This window comes from Anguilla anguilla, chromosome 2, assembly GCF_013347855.1.
Source record: "Anguilla anguilla isolate fAngAng1 chromosome 2, fAngAng1.pri, whole genome shotgun sequence".
NCBI lineage: Eukaryota > Metazoa > Chordata > Actinopteri > Anguilliformes > Anguillidae > Anguilla > Anguilla anguilla.
The window spans coordinates 46,295,883-46,316,978 of record NC_049202.1 but is presented as its reverse complement, the minus strand read 5'-3'; the positions used below and the strand labels follow the sequence as shown (position 1 = coordinate 46,316,978).

General features: G+C 43.0%; 1 protein-coding gene across 6 annotated transcripts in view; it reads left to right on the top strand.

The window, feature by feature from the left end:
• Positions 1 to 21,096, top strand: part of mad1l1 (mitotic arrest deficient 1 like 1) — a 235,410-nt gene that overhangs the window by 80,200 nt on the left and 134,114 nt on the right. For all 6 annotated transcript variants that reach the window (XR_004764014.1, XM_035405134.1, XM_035405135.1 and 3 more), the window contains exons 14-15: positions 7,409 to 7,497; positions 12,378 to 12,468. Coding sequence is in view for 5 of the 6 variants with exons in the window: in XM_035405134.1 (XP_035261025.1) it covers positions 7,409 to 7,497; positions 12,378 to 12,468 (180 nt within the window). In the remaining variant the exon portion in view is untranslated. The remainder of the gene's footprint in view (positions 1 to 7,408; positions 7,498 to 12,377; positions 12,469 to 21,096) is intronic.

Genomic DNA, 21,096 nt, shown 5'->3' with positions numbered 1-21,096 from the left:
GAATCGTTCAGTTGTAAAACAGCTAAGTGCCTGTAAGATACGAGACCTCTCAAAGACAATGGCTTCACACTGTAGTTACCTGATCCAAGAGTAGGTGCAGTAAATTAGGAGAACAAAGGGGGCTGAATGTAATCAACGTCCCCTCTCTACTGTTGGATCAAACGTGAGATTTTAAAGGCCTTGCCAGAAATGTTTTGAATGCTCCCTTGATGCCGGGTTCAGAAATACTCGTTTGCACTCTCCTTAATTATCAGAGGAGGTTGCAGTAGGGAGCGTGAGTGTAACCCACTGTAGTACTGCCATATGCAGAGTGCACATCTGGTGTCAAATTTTGGTTCTAAGAGGAGCTTGGCACTGCTAAGCTAAAGGGAATTATGGGGACGAAAGTTTGATATCTGACTTTAAGATCAGATGCTTGTGATCAATTGATTAGAGACCTCGGGTGTTTTTTCATTTTTTATATGGCCATGCCTGTTCAGCACCTCTCTATTTGCATTGCAAAAAAAAAAAAACCTAATCAAATGAATAAATGACCCGAATCAAATAAAATAAGATAAAAATACTGTGTGATCTTCCGTTGGATATGCTCCATTCTCAATCGCTTCTGCCAGCCACCACCCTAAAACGCACATGTGCAGAGCTGTCCCATGTGGTGCAGTCACAATGTCGGGGAGATGATAGCAGCCAGAGGTGGCTGCAGAATCCTCTCCTCTGTGGAGTGAACCAGGAAAATGTAAAAGCAGTCAGGATTTTCTCCTTTTTTGCAGCAAAAAAAGAAGCAGAAGAATGTTCAGGCCTTTATTGGGATGTTTGAAGGAACTTGCATAAAAATATCAATTCTTACTCTTAATTTGAAGGCAAACATAGCATTCGTCTTCTGTCCGTCATTAAACGGCTGCACAGATCTGTTAGCTGGCGATTCTCCTCGATGAAGAAAATGGATCAGAACTGGATCAAGCGTTTCTTTATCTAAGGCTTAAATATCAATGTTAACTGCAGCCTGTTGCTCGGAAGGCTGGCATTATCAGCTGAAGTTATCCGGGATACGCGCATTAAGAATATTGAAAGAAATTGTGAAACATGTATCAACACATTGATCTCCGAGCAGTAAGCCTCCCTCCAGTGCTCGCCCTTTTGCTGTTTGGCTTCTCCTCAACATTGGTTTTCAGTATCAAAAAGGCAACATGGAGCAGAATTTAAAAGTAGCAGGAATTACAAGCACCTTTCCATCTAATGTACATTCCTCAACATGTTTATTGAAAAGCCATCCATTTTTCATAGACCGGTGGCATCCCCCAAGTAATGTCTGTTCCTTTGCTTTTTAATTAACTTGATCATATTTGCCTTCTAAAGATTTTTGGCTTAATGTGCTTAAGCTATGTTGAAATGTGCCATTTGTCGCTGTATTGGTGCAGCACAGGGATTTTCGTATTTTCACATTTTCTAAACCAAATATTTTGAAGTTATCAAAAGCGAAATATGGTTCCCAGACTGCGCACAGTCCTGCCAGGATACCGAAGCCCTCCTATTCTATTAGAATGTGATTAAGTGACCTTTCTGAATGTTAGAGAATGGTTGGAGCCACTTAATGATTTGTCTTAAAGGAAAGTCAAACCTCATTAGTTAATTACTGAAGAGAAGGTGTGAGCTACACTTTGGCAATCCTGCATTAATTGGTAGGATGAGGACTGGTGGGCCCATTTCCCTGCTGTGGCCCTCAATCACTTTCCAAAATGTAATTAATTCCTCACCAAAGAGGCAGCGCCGAACGTAGCCGCCACCCCATTAAAAACTTTGGCGTAATTAGAACTTCAGGGAGAGAGGCATTTTTGATTGTCGGCGTGAAGAAGACTAATGCGTCTCGTAAGTGAGACATAACAAAAGAGTTGCGCGTTGTTCGGGGAGTGTTGTTTAGATGCATCTCCAGGGTGAGCTGATTATGTGGTGTGACACTTTCAAAACGCTTCAAGATTAAAGATTGTCTGCATTACTGAGTTACTCCCCTGTGATTATATTCCACTATTCGCACACTTGGTTTAAAAGCAACTCATATCAATTACTTAACCCCAAAGCCAATTGCATCCAGATCCAGGTTTTACCTCATTATTGGGCTGGTTGTAGTTAGATGAGCTTTTTCGGCATTTAGAATACCTTTGCTGTGGTTGAGCCTGCTGGCAAGGCATCTCAGTGCTATTAATCACAATGTGTAGGGAACAATCTCCCCTAGTCTGTGGGGAAACAATAATTTATTCCTTGCATTTTACGCTCTGCTGCTTTTAACTCTTCCTTCTTTCTTTTTCCCTTTATTATATTATTATATATTTATTTATTTGGACATCCCAAGATGCTGTAACCCATATCTCATGTAGGAACATTCTGGCATTGCTGTTTGTATGTGTCCAATTTGAATTGTTAATAACCTGCTGAAAAGTCTACCTAAGAATGGAATCTTCAGTGTCATCTTCTCAGGACTGGCTTCTGAGATGGCATGCAGAGACCAAGCAGGGTCTCGCGCGCGCACACATACACACACACACATGCACATAGAGACACACACATGCATACACGCACACACACACACACACACATAGACACGCACACATGCACACACACACACACACACACACACACACATAGACACACACATACACACATGCACATAGAGACACACACATGCATACACACACACGCACACATACACACACACATACACATACACATAGAGACACACACATGCATACACACACACACACACACATACATACACACATACACACACACACACACACACACACACATAGAGACACACATGCATACACATACACACACACATAGACACGCACACATGCGTACACACGCGCACACACACACACACACACACACACACACACATACACATAGACACACACACATGCATACACACATACACATACACATAGACACGCACACATACACACACATAGACACGCACACATGCATACACACACACACACGCACACAAATATGTGCGCACTCACACCACTGATTTCACTAATTGCTTGTGAACGCATTGCTTTGCTGTCTTCTTCTTCATCAGCCGCACCATGTACTTTACAGCCATACCCGTCACTATCCCAGCATGGGACTGGGATTTATACTCACATTCCACCATCTAAGATCTGCTACTGGGTCAGTTTGTATTTATATTTTGCCCCTCAGTCTTTTATTTTCTGAATCTTTATCTTTAGGAAAAAATATTCAGTTGAAGTAGCTTTTTGTAATTGATTTATCTTCTTCTGTTGTACGTTATCATCATACACTGACTGAAATGGATGGGATGGATACCGAGAAGCTGTGTAAGGTTAGGGATATCTTCAGAGGTGTCCAAATGTTACTCTTGATCTTTCATTTGTTTACTTTTAAGGGGAAAAAAGGTATTGCAGGAATTGGGATTTTGAAAACTAATTTTGGTGAAAGAAAAAAGTAATTTTATCATGGTAGGTCAGAAAAGCATTAAGTAATCCTTTTGGGTTTGATGAAGTTACCCGCTTGCCCAAAGGCATCTTGTCAGTGTAAGAATGAAGCCTGCCGTCCTGTTAAATGGCTCACGTCTCCCGTGTTATTGAGGCTGGCAGACTAATACATTAACAAGTATGCAGTACCTGGCTTGTGAGATGCATACAAAATAGAGAATTAGCTTTTAGGGAAAGGGCCAGGCAGCCAGCCCTGGATTTCCGTTAGAAACAGTGAATGTTTTCTGATGCTGGAGTTTAGACGTTAGTAAAAAAAACTGGCACAGGACAGAAAACGTCCGTATCTTTTTGTTACGGGTGGGAAAAGCTGTCGTGCTGGTTTTGAGCGCAGTGGTGAGGGGGAGCCCAGCGTCTTAAATCCAAACCAGTCTTATTGATGTGCTTGCCTTGGAGCAGTTTTGGGGGGTTAGATGCTATCTGGCTATAGAAAGCTCCGCTGTGAGCCTTCTGTGGGAAATCGTAAAATACAGGAACGGTTGTTGTGTTTTACTCCATGTCGGTTGGCATTTTATCTTTGGTGTAATAATATCTGTTGCATGAATCGGTCTGCAGTTAAGGGAAGAGAAACCTGTTGAGAACGCCAGCTCCAGTGGAATAGTTAAAGCATGCTGCCGGTCTGAACTTTAGCACAGGTGCTCCTCGAAACGTCAATAAAAAGAAGACAACATGGCCTCATTTTCTCATACAGCATCGAGGCACTGCTTTGAAGTTCAGAACCGTAAACCACTTACGCATCAATCTGCTCTTCCTTTGATGTGATTCGTTCACTTGTAGGAACGGAGATATCATGGGACCGAAGTGCGGTTTTTGTAGAAATGTGTTTTTATCAGTGGGGAACTCATCAGATTTTATTTCAGTGTCTGTAAGATGGTAAAATCAAGACAGCTGTGAAATGTTTTCTCTGATGGAAGTCTCTTGTAGTATGTGGCAGTGGAATGGCTGATGATTTTTTATAATAATAGCAGATGCAGTGCACAAGATGACCACAAGATTTTAAAAAAGCATAAATATTGTTAAAAGGTATCTAATTTGAGTTCAGCCATGATACTGTTACAGACCTGCTTCATCCGACAATTTATTATATCCAAAACACCTGTGTGCACTTTGTGAAGTAGAGTCCCTTCTCTTTTCTTTTAATTTCCTCTGTGGGCAGTCAAGGTCCTGAAGCTCGTCAAAGCTGAAATGCTAAACATGTCTGCGTATAATGGCTGCCTGGCTGCCAAGCCCATAACCAGGGCGTCCTTCGAGGCAGTGAGCTGCTAGCGCACGCCTTCACTGCCCACTGGGTCCAGAGTGATTGTGGCTCGTGCATCAGGAGATAGAGGCTGCCGCATGTATAAATCCTGAGGAGCGATACTGTTGGGCCGCAGCTGGAAGTCAAAAGTTCGCATGCTGCAATGTTTTCCAACAAATCCAAATTGTTTGGGTGTTTAAGGCTAGATGGGTAAACGCAGGAGAGTCCTGTATGGTTGAAAAGAGTTGGGGGTTGCTGTGCAGTGGAAAGGTGAATGTAAATAACCCTTAATGGGCGTTCAGATCTGACCAGCTTTGCAGCATGTGAGCCTGTGAGTGTCTTCTGCTCGGCGCCAGTATGGTCCTTACTTGCTTTTGCCTGTGTGAGTGTCCATCGTCTTATTTTTCATTTGTTCGTTTTCAGTATATTTAGTCTCATACGCTGCCTGGAAACAAGCTTCAGTTCTTTGGTAGGCCTGCCTGGAGCCGTGCACATGGATGCGTGTCTGTGATAGTGATCACAGCTGTAGCAGCGGCTGCTGCGCCCTTACATCTTAGAGCGCTTTAACTCTGTTCTCTGATCCTCCTCCCCGCAGCCCTCTCGCTAATGTCATTCTGATGAAATGTGACACGCTGTGAAATTCTCCCATTTCTGGGGCTGGTCATTTTCTTTGCCGTAGCCATTGGGCGAAAGGAATGGCACAAAGAGAGAACAGATGAGTGTATCATTTTCACCGCGATCCGTGCAGAATCAAAGACATTCGCCCCTCCGATGGTCTCTTCGAGCTTCGCCCTGTGTCAGTCGCCTGACCGTAACAGAAAGAGCCTGTTTAAATCAGCAGGACGGTGAGCAGGCCTGTTCTGACATGATGCGCCCTGACGTTTTGTTTTATTTATTCATTTCTTCCCCTCCTTCCATTTTTGTGAAATAGTCATGTGGCGTGGCCACGTTTATGCTCCCCCCCCCCCCCTTTAAAAAAAAAAACTAGACCAAAAAAAACAGAGAAGCCAAATGTGTTATTAATCCATCACGCCATGCGACCCCTCCCCCCCCCCGCGTCTTCATTGCCAGTCAGAAACAAGCGTGCGCTGCGCTTGGCGCGCAGGTGGTCCAGCGAGACCCCCGCCTCGTGTCCATTCATCTCGCGGCGTCGCGAGCAGGCGGCGCCCCCCCAACCCCCCCCCCCACCCTTGCGACCGCCGTGATGAACGAGCCAACGGCGTGCGTCCCCCGCGGCGCGATGGGCCACGCGTCCTCACGGCGCGTTTATCTCCTTGGCGACCCGCAGCCGGGGAGGCCGCCTCATTCCCTGGCCGTTCCGCGGATTCCGCGCGCGGCCTCAGACGCATTCCGCGGTTAATGGGACTCATCGCCTCTGAAAGGAGCCCTGATGCTATCTCATTAATTGAATTTATATGTCCTCTCTTTTTAGCGCACTTGATATTATGATGGAAAGGATCGTTGAGAGAGAATTAGATGGGGCTTGTTAAAGCGATATTGGGCTGGGCTATTATACCATATTTCGAGTGTTTGGAGGCCGGTGTGGTTTCTTATTAATGTTTTCTTTCCTCATTTCATTTGAGCAGTTTCACAATTGGTGTAATTTTAGGACCTTGTTTGAGGTTGGTGGCCTTAGACACCCTCATTAGCGCCTTCATGGTGTCCTGTGTTTCTGGCTGAACCTTGTAGTTCTCACTTTGCCTGTTTAGTCAGTATTAACTTAATGTGTTGTTGGATTTCCGGAGTCGGGCATTCACCTGTCTTTTTGCAGTGTGGACTTTCTGGATTACTGGGGTTTAACGTTATCCTCCGTGTCCAAATATTTCAATGTCATGTTATCAGACCGAGAGATTGCTTGTCTAGACCCAAACAAATTGGACCCAAGTGTCAAACAAACCTTAGCTAGTGGCATTCATTACTACCTAGAGGAGCCCACACTAAACAGTCCATGTGTTGAGAGCACATACTGGTTAGATATTAATGCAGATGTGCTTATTATAGATGACAATGCTGGTTCCATACTGTGTAAATGTAAGACTTCACAAATGTCTTGCATTTATATGGTGACACCATATATATCGTGTTACCATATATATATGCCCAAATTACTGGTATTCCTGCTGACTATCTGCAGAAATCATGTTCGATAAAAAGTGAAGTCTTTTTCTATGCAAAGCCTTTATTACCTGAATGATTGTAATATCAAACTCGGTTTGTGACAAGTGCGGTGTTGGAGTGCCTGAAGCTCCTATGAAGCCTCTATGAAGCCTTTACTCCTTCCTCTTTGGGGAGTTCCCCTCCGCAGTGCGACTTCACAACATTTGAGTCAAAGCACTGTGAGGCCTGGGGGGCATTCGAGGGGAAACAAAAAAATAATAATCTGATTCGGTCTTGAGATGTGAATTGGATCCTCCAGGTGTGTCAGTATTGTGCATAGCTGTAAAAACAGACCTACAGCAAACTCTGCTGTGGAAACAGACCTCCAGACTGTTTTTTTTTTTGTATGTCGTGACATTTACAGGGCATCAGCTCTTCCCCCCCCCCCCGACTGTATTATACAGCAACCTTGCCTGCATTTCAATGGCAGTATATGAAACAGCTGGGTTTCCCTCAGGCACCGGGGTGTTCTGAAGTTTATTTTTTAATTGCATTTGTGTTTCAGGCGGAAATGGAGCTCGACGTCCTGAAGAAGCAGGCCTCCAGTGCGGAAAACAGCTCCTTCGTGGTGGGGGAGGAGGTCAATTCCCTCAGGTGGGCCACTGCCGCACAGCTGTATCATGGGAGCCATACACACGCATAACTTAATCATAACGCCGTGCGCTCTCGTGCTCCCAGTCAATCTGCATGCAAATATAGAGCCGTTAGTTCATGCTCCAGATGGAGAATCCAGTGATATCTTAGTCTAAATAGTCCGAAATGAGGAGAGGACAGGTGTAAATGAGCACTTAACGCTGAAGAACGCCAGTGCTTTCTCTTGCCATTGAGGACGTATCATTGTTGAATGCATCTGGGCCCTCTCTCAGCTTAAATGACTGAAGGAATGCGCAGGCTGTCCATAAAAGGCCCGTTGGGTTTTGGCTCCCCAGTGAGGCTGGAAGGCAAGGTGTTCATTGCCGGCTGATTTCATTAGGCTTCAGTCAGGTGATCACGACAGCCTGCACGCAGTTTGCAGATGGTGTGCCATTTTAGGTTCTCACTTTCCCTTGTTTTTTCTGCATAATGTGGAAAAAGTTACCCTGTCAGCACCCATAGGTGTTGTTGCCCCGGGTGCATTTCGTCCAAAACGGTGAACTCCTAACTCGTGTGCACAGAGAGCTCCTTGACAATTCCTTCCTAATGCAGCGGGGAAAAAACAAAATGCTAAATATTGGTTGGACTCACCGGGAGGAACTGAAGTAGCAGACCCGTGAGGACCGAGTCTCTCTGGTGAGACTGTAATTAGGCTGCACATTCAGCCATGTCCATTAATATTCACATTCGCATTGATAGCCACATAATATCCGCACCTGTTGCTCCAGTAATGCATGTAACGGTGTGTCTCGCTGCTGCGGGTATGATTGCTCAGGAGACTCCTGGCAGGCAGCTGGGAGGGGTGCACAGTGCATGAGGCAGAGAGTGAAGCCCCGATACATCACGAGTCTGACGTCTTCTGCTTGTGTGCCCCTCCGTAACGCTTCTACAGACATTTATACGTCACAAACATCTGTAGAAAAGAATCATGCTTTCGGCTGAAAACTTGTGTGCAGCCAGTAAATCTCCTTATTCCTCCAGCAAAATAACAAACAAACAATAAACATTGGGAAGATAATTTTTCAGTTATTTATTTCATGCAAAAGTAATTCGGCTTAGCAGGTTTTGATTACCGTCCAGGGGCTTGTTAACATCAACTTTTTCATTTCCAGAAATGAGCAACAACTTTGTAAACATATGGTGAGTTTAGCTGAAGCAAAGGTGCAGTTAGCTGTAGCTCAGAACATGTACGAACAACATGTTTTGAAACCTCGCTGCCAAAGTACCATACTTTAAAATTTCAGTGCTGTTTCTGAAAAAGAGGGTATTGAGGACATGTTCCACTGAAAGCAAGCACTGCGTTTCCCACTAGTGACTGATGGTGTATGGAGGACTCTCGATATGCTCGCTGCACGGATGCTGGTAGCAGTGTGTCTTATGATGGAGGATAGAAGGCGCGGTATCACCGCAACCTTCAGTGTGTGCTTTCAGAATCAGATTTATGAGCAGGGCACAGAAATGCCCTTTTAGCTACATGATTGCAGCTGTCATGTAATGCAGAATGAAGCAGGCTCGTATATGATATAGTCGATGCTGAGGGAGACCTGACTTCAGGGAATTCTGCGGGCATGACGCAAGATGTCATGTAGCTATCTAATCGCTTTGACCCGTTATTTGTCTATGCCGGATAAAAAAAAGAGGAATCGCAACTCGAGAATCCTTGCTTTACTGATCTATCAGTTGAATATCTATCCAGTCTTGAATGCTGAGCACTGTGTGTGGCCTAATGTCTGTATGATATCAGCTGGCTGTGGAGCATGCCTCGTGTGCACGCCCGCATGCACTGTGTGACCCGAGCAATGAAATTAAAGGTGAACTCAAACAAGACATTGAAATGAAGTGATGAACTTTATGAGCTTGACAAAAAGATGACTTGATAACTGCTTTTCAAGCCCGATGCCTCACTGGCAAATTTGAAGAGGCCCATTAGCCTCTACTAGCCACATGTATTGGTCCTTGCCATGATGCCATTTTACTGTACATATGAAGGAAGATATGATTAGCTTTGGGATGCATGAGACTTGTGCATTCGAAAATGCTTGAGATTCACTGGTGGACAATCCAGGCACAAGGGAGATCACTTACAAGTGCATAGGTGTGTGTGCCGTGGCAACGTGCCGTTTCCTGTGCCCAAACCCGACTTATTTAGATAGAAATGTTTATTTTTGTTCACCTTTCATCTACAGTGTGTATACACATATAAGTACCACATTTTCCCTTCTGGATTAAAATTAAATGGACTCTGAGGTGATTTCTTTGAGCATTTGTTTATGAAAGCACTAAATTAAGTCATATCTCATTCACTGGAAAAAATAAAAATAAAAAAAACAATAGGATATTGAAAGCGTATGTGGCCTATGTGATCCCTTTTCTTCCATACCTGTGTAGGTGGGTATTTTCTCCTAGTGCCCCTGACGCAAGGCCCCTGTGAAGCAAAGCAATTAACAGACTGAACAGCTCTTAAACGACGAATAGCATTAGCGTGTTGCTCTGCTATCAAACAGACCTGAGTGCTTGTCACGTTCGGTGGAAGTGCATTTCGGACGGTGCCTATTTTTATCGATAAATGTGTCAAATATGGCAAAGCGCAGAGGCATTATTACAATATAATTACGGTCTCGTTCGACTATTCGTTGCCACTCTCAGGCCTGGGACTTGTGTATAATATTGTACCGAGTTTTACTTTACGAAGTCTCACTCTGATGAGGATGAAAGGAGTGTGCCACTGTTCACTTGATTGCCGCTGAAGTTGATGTGTGTAATTACTTGATTGGAGAATGATCTCGTTTGCTGGACCGGCGCCCACCACAGGCTGTTTCTCTTTGCTTGAAATGCTCGCCTGATTGCTGCAGCTCAGAAGCCCTAGACAGGCCTCGGCGATACGCGTCTGTCTGCTCAGACGATTCATTGATTGGCTTTCGGTGAAGCTTAGATGTTAAATCAGGTAAGAAATCAGCCTCTCAGATCCCGCTACCCTTTTTTTTCCCTCTTGGCTAAATGAGGAGCGTCTGTGAGATTGAGGTTAATACTGGGGCGAGCAAGCACCTCCATAGATGAACAGTTTGGGTCTGGTATGAAAGGAACCTGAACTGAGCATCTTTCCTGGGACTCCACACGGAGTTGCGCCTGCCTGCTAACACAAGTAATCGCGTAAAAGCAGCACAGTATATTAGACATGCTCGTGGTTATAAAATAGTCTGTGCGGAAATGAGCAGAGGCGGTGGGGGAAATCCACACAGTTGTCCCACGCTGAATTGCGTTGCCTTAACATGGCAGCCTGGCATTATCGAGCGTGACAGTCCTGCAGCTCTTCAGAAGAATTGATTGAAGTCCTCGGTAATGGGGCTGATGTTCTGTCATAATTATCGGAGAAGTGACGCTTCTTCTTAACTATGAACGACTTTCCTGTTTCTCTCATTAATTAACAGCTTCGGATTAATTGTGCAATGCCAAAGTTTTTTTGTAATTGAATAAATTGGTTGTATTGTTTGATATCTCAAGTCATTAATTGACGGTTCATTTGGGACTCGGAAGTAAAGCAGGAATAATGTGCTGTTGAGAGCTTTTTAATTGATGGCGCTGCATTTAATGGGGTGTAATAAATTTAATGGAAGGGACCAATATAATGTTTGTGGCTTTAAAGAACAAATTACTTCAGTAATGAACATATAATTAAGTCGCAGTTTAGAAAATACAGGCTTCTTTCTGGATTTAAAAGGAATTTATTTAAATTTTAAATATTTAAGAAAAGAAAAAAAAAAACGGAAAGAAAACCACATGCTAAAGTTCTATATGAGAAAACCTCATATAGAAGAGGACTATGAGGCGCTGAAGACTGGAGCATTGGAGGGGCATCTGGGAACACATACTGTAGGGTTTTGTAGTTTCCGATCATGTCCAAACCCAGGGCTTATTTATTTTTAATCTTATTTTTTTTTAAGTGTTTACCGCATTTCGGGAGACCGTAAGAGCCGAGTTTGGCACTCCGGCACTTTGTTGTTTGTGAAGAGTGTTTCTGAGCAGTTAGGTGTCCCCGGGGGAAGCACTACACGATACCCTGCCGTACTGCAGGGTGTCCTGAGACTTACCAATGCAGCTGTGCACCGGCCGGGAATTGTGATCAACTGCCTTACTTCTGCACTCCAGCTGAGAAAAGGATATGCTATTTTTTTACGGGGGGATGCAGTGCCAAAAAGCAAATAAGATTGATTGCGTGGCCAGTTGAAGTTCCATAATAAATGTCATGTTTTCGGCCTCTGTTCTGTGCACACTTGTGTTAGAGAGTCCAACACCGATTACAAGTGGAAGGAAAGTGCTCCTCTTCGGAACTGGATGAACAGTCCAGCGTAAACCAGAAGGGCCAGACGCTAGTAAGCAGGGACTGGAAAGCTGCCATGGCTGGCATTTCCTCCAAATGCCACATTTTGTCACCGTTTGGTGAAGCATCTTTCAAGTTCCTGCGGTAGATTCTGAAGTGCCGCAACACATGGCCACAGCAGTGTCACAGAACAGCGGGGAAGGAAACGTCTGCAGTCTTTCCCTCACAAGGGGGCAGTGTGTTCCCAGGCGCGCCGTTACCGCCCACGAGCTCGACTCCTCGTTCTCTCGTCCGCTACAGAACCGGCCCGTCACCTAAAGCACTGACACCGACTCATCAATGAGTGGGCAAATCGCTATCCTGTTCCGCACACAGCAGTCCTTTATGTTATTCAGTACATGTAGATGTTAGCCCCCCCCCCCCCCCCCCCCCCGGCTGAAATAGAGAAAGCCTCCTGAGTCGGCAGAGAGGGGCTCCGTAGTTGGAGACGGAAAGTTTGATTCATCGCCGCTCTTCTTTGCAGACAGAAGATTGAGGAGCTGGAGGCCGAGCGCAGTCGCCTGGAAGAGCAGAATAATGCATTGGAGATGAGGCTGGAAAGACACAACCTGCAGGTACAGCGTGTGTGGGGGCTAATTAATGAGGCCAAACGCCGTGTTTTTCCTCCCCTGTTCCTTCACAGCGGGCATGAGCGGCGAAATAACCTTTGCCCTGAAGGACCTGTCTAGAATCGGCTCAATGAGTTTCGCTCACTGATTCCAAATTTAATCTCACCCTCTACTGCTATTGTGTCATTAACTTTAACCATGCTTCTGGAGGTTAAATGGTATTTCACTGATGAGATTCTAAGTTTGGCTCTAATATTTCATATTTTTTTTGCATTTTATAACCTTTTCTGTTTACTTTAGGGAAATGTGTTTTCTCATGTGTCCTTGCAACTTGAACTTGGTAGCTTGCTGCTTGTGTCGTATGCGATCCACTTGTGAGGTACTTCTTTTGTGAACTTGTAAGCTCCTGCAGCTACATTGGAGCAGCATCTTCATACACTGCAACTATTACTTAAGTAAACCCGAGCCTCCGTTTCTTATATAAATACGTTACTCCTGGTAGGAGAACCATTAAAAACATCAAGCTATTCAGAACACCTCCTCGCAGAACAGGCACAGTGTTTGAATCATCTGACAAACCTTTGGCATCGGGTCTCTACAGCTAAGAAAACACAACTTTTGCCACTGATTAAAACTTTGAGAGAAAGGGAGGGGTGTAAGCCCCTTCTAGAATAGCAACTTAAGAGAAAATTGGGAATTTAGTTGAGAAATCAATGAGGTATCAGGGGTCTTTTGGGAAGAAAGGCGTATTAATGTAGGGATAATAAACTAGGTTATATAGGCATTGGCTTGTGAAAGGCTACAGCAGGAATTCTAATGACCGATTAGAAGAGCAGTCAAATTGTGCCCCTCCTAATCAGCGTTATCGACTGTTGGCAGTGCAAGTAATTGGGAATTGGGGAAATATTGAGTTTCCAAACGCAGCATTTTCCTTACTTTGCATGTTAAAATAGTGAAAATGCATGTGGTGTTGACATGAAGAGATGGACTGTATGGTTTTTTTTTACAGCCTGAGCTTCTCTTTCACACAGCTGTTCTCGTCACTGTTGAAAATAATTGCCTCTTTTCAACCGGATTGTATGAATCTGTAGCCTGGCCAGTCGTGTTTTAATTTGCGCTTGTTTGTGAAACTTCAGATTCCAGTAAATTCCCATCTCACGTTTTTTAATGCTCATTGAACCAGCATTGATTGGACGGCCTTGTTTAGACACTTACTTACCGAGCATCAAATGAGTTTTTAATACATTGTGTCAGGAACGCCGGAACTGACAAGCATGATAAACGGAGTTCAGGAGCCATTTAGCACCTCCGCCGCTCACTTCACCATCAGATATGTCACAGACCTCTCCTAATTGGGCCCTGGCTGCGGGAGAAAATCGGAGCTTTGGGGATGTTATTGGGAAGCTTCATCTCGGTGTCTAATGGCTTACAGACTTTTCCTCATTAAGTGCAGAAACAATAAGCATTTGCCTTTCGTTGTGCTCCTCCTGAGAGAACGAGACCTACAGGTTTTCTTTTATTGTTGTTTGAAGATGCGCCTCCAATAATATCAGAGAATTTTCATTAAATGCTGTGTGAGAGCTGTAGGAGTGGTATTGGTCACATAAAAGAGCAACTCGAAAACATGTAGCTTCCGTCATGGGAAATCTCCCTCTCATTCTCTCTCTCTCTCTCTCTCTCTCTCTCTCTCTCTCTCTCTCTCATTCTCTCTCTCTCTCTCTCTCTCTCATTCTCTCTCTCTCTCTCATTCTCTCATTCTCTCTCTCTCTCTCTCTCTCTCTCTCTCTCTCATTCTCTCTCTCTCTCTCTCTCTCTGTCTGTCTGTGTGCATGTGTGCTTGTGTGTCTGTACGTGTGCGGACGTGTGTGTGTATATGTGTGTGTGTGTGTATGTGTGTGTGTGTGTGTGTGTGTGTGTGCTTGCATGTATGTGGTAGAGAGAGGGAGATGCTGTTGGACAGTTAAAGTAAATTAGACAATAACACGGAATGTGGACCAACACCAGTATTGAGTAAGGGTAATTGAATCTCTAAGGTCAGCTTATTTTGGTTGATGGCTGCATTGAACAGAGCTGTTTGGCCCTCAGATATTTCTCACCTCCTTTCCTACAGTACATTGAAAAATCAAAGTAACACAGCGCACACTTTTGCTTCTGTGGCAGCTGAAGTACCTTTCGAAAAGGTGAGAGGATGTAAACTTTTTCTGTCCTCAGGTTAAGATTATCTGTATCATGGCATTTTAAAAAGACGGTTTGACACCCAAACACATTCCAAATGTCTTTGTAGTTCAGCAACTGGATCTCGCGATCTTATCATGCGAACAGCAATACCCATGTGCACTGGCCGACTTGGACAGCTGTCTTGCGATAAAGCCAAGTATTTTAAGCTCCTGTCTTTTAGAAAGTGCCTTTTCCCCAATTTCCGCCTGCCTCTGAAGCAGTCATATTTCTAACTTACTATATTGCTGTGCATTGTATATTTGTACCATTTCCATATTTGGTGGTGTCATACTGTATAACTGCGGGTAAATTATATAAAATGACAAATGTATAAATATGCACCTTGAAAGTATCATGCTATTCTTGTCACGTTCCTTTCAGAGAAAATGAACCTAGAGACAAACATGATATAAAAATAGATCAAAAGATGCTGCAGGCTTTTTCATTGAATAGCTTTTACCGCTGTCTGAATCTCTTACTGCCCAGTCCTGTATACGGGCTAGAAGACCGTATTCCTTCTGGGGCAATTTAGTTGACTTCTTTCCTTTAATTAAGTAATGGAGGTGGACTTGAGCTTTACCTGAATTAGACTCTTTCTTTTGGGCTTTTTACCAATAGCTTTGGATGGATTGTGGCATTACAGTGACAGTTCTTTTTGGACCTTATATTTCAGGGTCCATGGAAACTTTAGCTCACTTAATACCTTTTTTGTGGAATTTATTTTTGTCATTTTGGTCCATAAGTTTCCTGTTCTCATTGATCTCCGCTTTTACAGAGTGTGTGGATCCTGGCTTTGCGCCTTCATTCCCCAGACCTCTCTGGCTCACAGATCCAAGGGAAATTGTAATTCTTACGGCCGCAGACAGTTTAATGAAGTTCTCTGCCACCTTGAACAATAGACACCCAGAGAGCAGGTGTGTTCCACACATACACTGCCATCAACTAGACTGATAATATTGTGTTTAGGGAGGATAATGGCATTTACAGAATGTATTCTATTTTATTTTCTGCAAGGGCAATGCTGAACAGAAAAGGTCTGCTTGGGAATCTATTTTAAGGATCCTGCTGATAACTAACAAGATTTTAGTTACAGGTTTTCAAGTGATGGTTCTGTCACCTCCAATGTAGCCTCAATGCCTGACTGACTGTTTATTTGAAATTGGGTCCGTGATGCTAGCATGTGAATGAGTTTTACAGAAACAGCATAGCCTATCTAATCAGATAGCTACTATAATCACATTTCTACTCCTCAGACTAGTTTGCCTGGGAGCAGTGGAAACCATACGTTTATGGAACAATTATAGATTTTTGTTAGCCATGCACCAGTTATACTGTAAGACTGCCTGTTTTTGATCATTTTGTACTGTTAAGAACTGACAACATTGTTTAGCGACAGTGAACACAATCCCTTGTCATACTAGCACTGTGTGAGTGAGTGAGTGAGTGAAAGTACTAGTGGTTGTCTGTTTTGTGTTTTTAATAAGTTCTAATATGCTCTCAGGGCACTCTTATGCCACCTTAAAGACAATGTAATATGTTTTGTGTGGTTTTATCTTGCACACGTATGCCTGGAAGATGCATTTTAAGACATGCGTTTGAGTCTGTTATCTAACAGAAGAATTTTTGCTCCCTGGACCTCTTTTTCTTCTCTTTGTGTGTGGAAAGCTTTTGTTTTGCATAAAAAGATGACGCAGACAGACATTCACAAGCACGAAATATGTCTGTTTCTATTTAGATGTAAATAAATCCAAATATCCTGTCAGAGCTGAGCCAGTTAGACATCATTATGGCATTCTTAGCTTTGTTTACCGTGAAGCAGATGTTGAGGCCCCAAAAAAATTTTTTTTCTATCCATGGTACATCACATGCACATTTTTATAGCATCTCTCCAGTGATTACAGTGATTACCCAGTATTACTGAATATATCCAATTTTCTGTTCAAAGTCATGTCACATCGTTTGCAGTTTTGTCACTAGTGTATGCAGTATGTGCTCACTTAGATGTAAATATGTTCTTTTTGTTACCTGAGCTTTTGTCTTAACAATTTTTAATTGCATTTCTGTTTTAGCAGTTTGTTGGTTTTGTATCAATGGAAATTAGCTTGCTTGAATATGTGTGTGTGTGTATGTGTGTGTGTGTGTGTGTGTGTGTGTGAAATTATGCATCAGCCCTGTCTGTCCTAGTATATTTATGTACGCCGCTGTAATAAAAAATGTTGATTAGTCCCGTAGTACCACTAAAACTTGCTCCTTGGTTTTAGTGTAGAAGCCATATCACAAAATGATATTGCTGGCCTGTTGAGTGGTTTCATTGTTGCAACACACCGTGTAGCTGGTATCTATGGTATTGAGTCCTAACTGCACCAGTAATGGCACGGTACCAGCGAAATGATGGTTTCATTTTACATGATCATTCTCGTCTCCTTTCGCAAGAGGGACAGCTCTGCTCAAACAGCCGCCTGAATTCTGCCCGAGCTACACGTGAAGCGTGCTCCGTCTTTTTACTTTTTAAAATTATTTTTTAAAGAGGACATTTCTGTATTTTAAATCCATCGCCCTAATGCACATCACAGGTCTGTGGTCCAGAAGACATTAATTACGTTGAAAAAAATGAAATTATCCTATCACAGTTGTCTCTCTTTATATGGTGGCACATTTCATAATGGAGCCCTTGTAGTTTTGGGTGTGATATCCTGTCCTTTGGCTTGAATGTTGTGCTTCCTAAATGTTCCTGTCTTTTTCTGAGTTTGTAGTATTCCCTTTCTAGGTTTCACTCCCCTTACTAGGAGCAGTGTCTGCAGATTCATTACGGACAAGTTAAATTGTGTCTATTGGTTCTTATGCCAGCATGGCGAGCCATGTTAAGTATTCTTGTGGAGGAGTAACTTTATAATGATGTCCTTCTACAGAATACTATGTCTGGCATAGCAATTAAACAGATGATTATGAAATAACTGTATGATCCTATGAGCTTTGTGACATCGCTCAGCTCAGTTTCCGCAAAGAGATAAAGCAAAGATCTTATCCACCCTACGTCATTTCAGTCAGTGCAGACTCCGCTGACCCAAAATAAATAAATAAAGGCACATAACGAGAAATTTCTGAAGTGGAGCAAATGAAAAAATATGCATTTGTTAAGCTGCCCAAATTGGCTGTTAAAAAAAGGCCACCGGGGTTTCGAGAAGCGTCTGTGTGCTCAGCGGCCGTGAAAGGCCTCTCCGAGCCTCAGTCAGGGTCTGCTGGGAAGGTGAGCTCTCTCCCGCCTGCCCTCCTTAAACGAACCCCCCCTCCATCCCCCCCCCACCGGGGAGCTGAGCGCAGAGCCTCCTCCACGCCGGCCTCCTTTAATCCTTTCAGAAGGCATCCAGGCGAGGCGGGAGAGAGGAGCGGGCCCCTAGGGGAGCTCGCCCGACCCCTTCTCTCTCACCACTCGCCCCTTACGGAGAGGCGCTGTCAGAAGACGGCCTTGCGCTCCTCAAACTTTCTGGCTCCTGCCGTCTTAATGTTCTCTGTACTTTTGGGTCCGATAAGAAGGGAAGCATAAGCGCTCAGCTTGGGGCCTCAGACTCACGGCTCTCCTGCTCAGACTGCGGGGCACTAATTTGAGTGTGTGTTCCTTTCCACTGAAGGGCTCTGGAAGATGAATACAGTGCAGGTCTGGTTCGGATCTTCAGTCGGAGCCACTTGTGTGGAGAGCTCACCTGGGGGTTTTACCTGGAACTCGCTTTGGGAATTTTAGCTTGGAAGCACTTTGATTTTCTTCTCTGTTTTTGAAGTGTTCAGGTCTACAGGTTGGTCTCGCTCCAGTGCAGATGGCACCTGGGGCCGTGTACAGATGCATGCCTTTAATGCACACCTGCTAGTGTTCTCCAGTAATATCACACACTACACAGTACACAGAATCAGACACAGTGTCTCAGTGTGATTGTCACTGGTTTGAGTCTATTTGCCCAAATTGCAAAGTTACAAATTTGATTTATCCAAGATTGAAGACTCTTGTTTCAATTTTATTCCTGTCTACCAACAGTATGTAAATGTGTAAAAAATAAAAAATAAATAAAATCTTTATATCGGACGCCTTGAAAGGTTGTGTGATGTACACTATGTCCTCACTACCCTTCATACCAGCATGGAGATAAGGATTTCAATTGGTGTTCTACTTTTAACTTCTCTGCAGGAAGTTCTGAAGAATGGTAATGACAATGACAATGTCAATATTTTAGAAAATATTACAAAAGACAAAAAGTGATCTATTACTTCAAAGCATGAGAAAATGAATGCATTATGAGAGTTTATTGTTTCAGAAAGCTGAGAATTAAGTTGCGGAGAAAAATGTCTTCAGCTTGAATAATGGTTATCTACAAAAGCGTACATCTTTGCTTTTGTACTGCAGTACGTAAGAATGGAAATAAAATCAATGTGTAAAAGTTTGCCTTTTATGTATGTATATTTTGAATTTCATGTTTAGTAGCTTAGCTTCTTTTTTAAATAATAAAAGCACTGCCTCATTGCACAGTCCAGACAGGAAGCAAATCATGTTCATATTATTGGGGTTGTTGTTGAATGTTTGTTTGGAGTTCTGTGGAAGTTCTTACAAACTTTATTTAGAGCAAAATGCTATATGTAATGTTCTCCATATAAGAGGTGTCAAAGGCTGAAATGGAACGTTTGGTTGTGTAGACAAACAGCCGCCCGAGTAGGCTACATCTTGGAGGAAGGAGATAAGCATTGCTTCATGTCCGTACTTAAATTCAAGTTCAAAGGATGTTGATGCTTGTTTATTACATTTCATAAAGTATTTATGCATTTGCAAAACTGTGTTTTAGAAACATCAAAATTCTAATTAAATTCCCCTCTTTTGAGATGCCAGACTTGCATGGATAATTAAACTAAGAACTGAGGATTCATAGGTCTAACTTAATGGAGCCTGACGTTCAATAAACAGAAAAAGAAATGGCCTTAAACTCGCTGTGTAGTATCAGAAAGTCTCAGTGTTGAGATTGGCTGGCATGGTGCACTTTAGAATATATATTGAAATAAGCCATACAGTTCTAATTTCTAAGTACTATTTATTTTTTTGTTTTTCATTCGTAGGTATTCATACAGGAATCCCTTGTCACTGATACGCTGGGCCATGTGCTTGAACTTGCTAATTACATGTTACATAGTTTGAAGGTCTCACTTGTTTTACTGAACGTATTTAGGAAAAGGTACCTGTGCTGATTCCTCAAGCACATTTTTGGAGTATCTATGTATTCTGATGTAATAGTGTTAAAGATAACATTCCCAAGATGATCAGGATGCCATTTGAAATGGCCTTACACATTACAGGGTTTCGATAGATGTTAATAGGTTATATTTAGTTTGTGCAGATCATCTCCGGAGTTTATATCGTAAGACTCCAAATGTTGATTGGAAAAGGTTCAAGGCTTAAATTGTACAGTAGATGTTCTTCATTCTGCGGAAGTTCCATGTCCAGGAGCCCACGGCGGGGCAGTCCCCCTGGGTATTTATCTCACACATTTTTACATTGAGCATTGGCAAATCAGCTCTCTTTTTGTTTTACTGATTCCCAAATAAAGTCAGGTCAGATTAATAAGAGAAATCTTGAGCAGAACCTAACCGCACCTTGGCTTCTAACTAAACTGCTGTATTAGTAATCACTAATAATTATGGATTTAATTGATTAGTTTACTTTGTGAGTTCACCAAATAATCAGATTAGTTATGTTTGTAAAAAGTGCACATAGTTATAACTAACATGTCATTATTACTGTATTTTTGCTGCATACTTAAGACATTTGGGTTTGAGATCTAAAGATGAATGAGACATATGTACAGGCAATCTGCTTTTATTTCATGGTGTTTACCTGCATATATGTTTTACCATTTTACAGACTTTATTATTCACTGATACTTGTTAGATCACTTTCATTGTTCTGGGTGTATGCTGGACAGCAGTCTAACATATATTTTTTTGTCCCTTTCTTCCTCTGGTTTAGTTGGATATCGGGGTAATTTAACTGCGCAAATTGACACCGCAAATGAAATGGCAACTTGTTTGCTGAAAGCTGCACCACAGTACCCTTACCTCTCAATGGCTTTCTCTCTGTCAAAGATCGGCAGCTTAATGAAAGCCGAAGAAGACGTAAGATGGAGGCGGCGTTTCATTTCACGGCTCGCACTTGTATTGTAATTACTGCCGAGCTGCTGCATACAGGTATATTCTCCAGGGAAACTATTCAGAGGAAAAAGTCAAGGTTTCCCATCATGCTGGCAGTCTTCTTTCACACCTGAGAGCAAGAGCTCAGATCTGTTATTGACGTGGTGCTGTGTTGCACATTATAGCCCTTTATGGACTGGCTCTCCACTTGGATCAGTGCAGAATTTACGTATGGAACCACGGTGATGTGAAGCC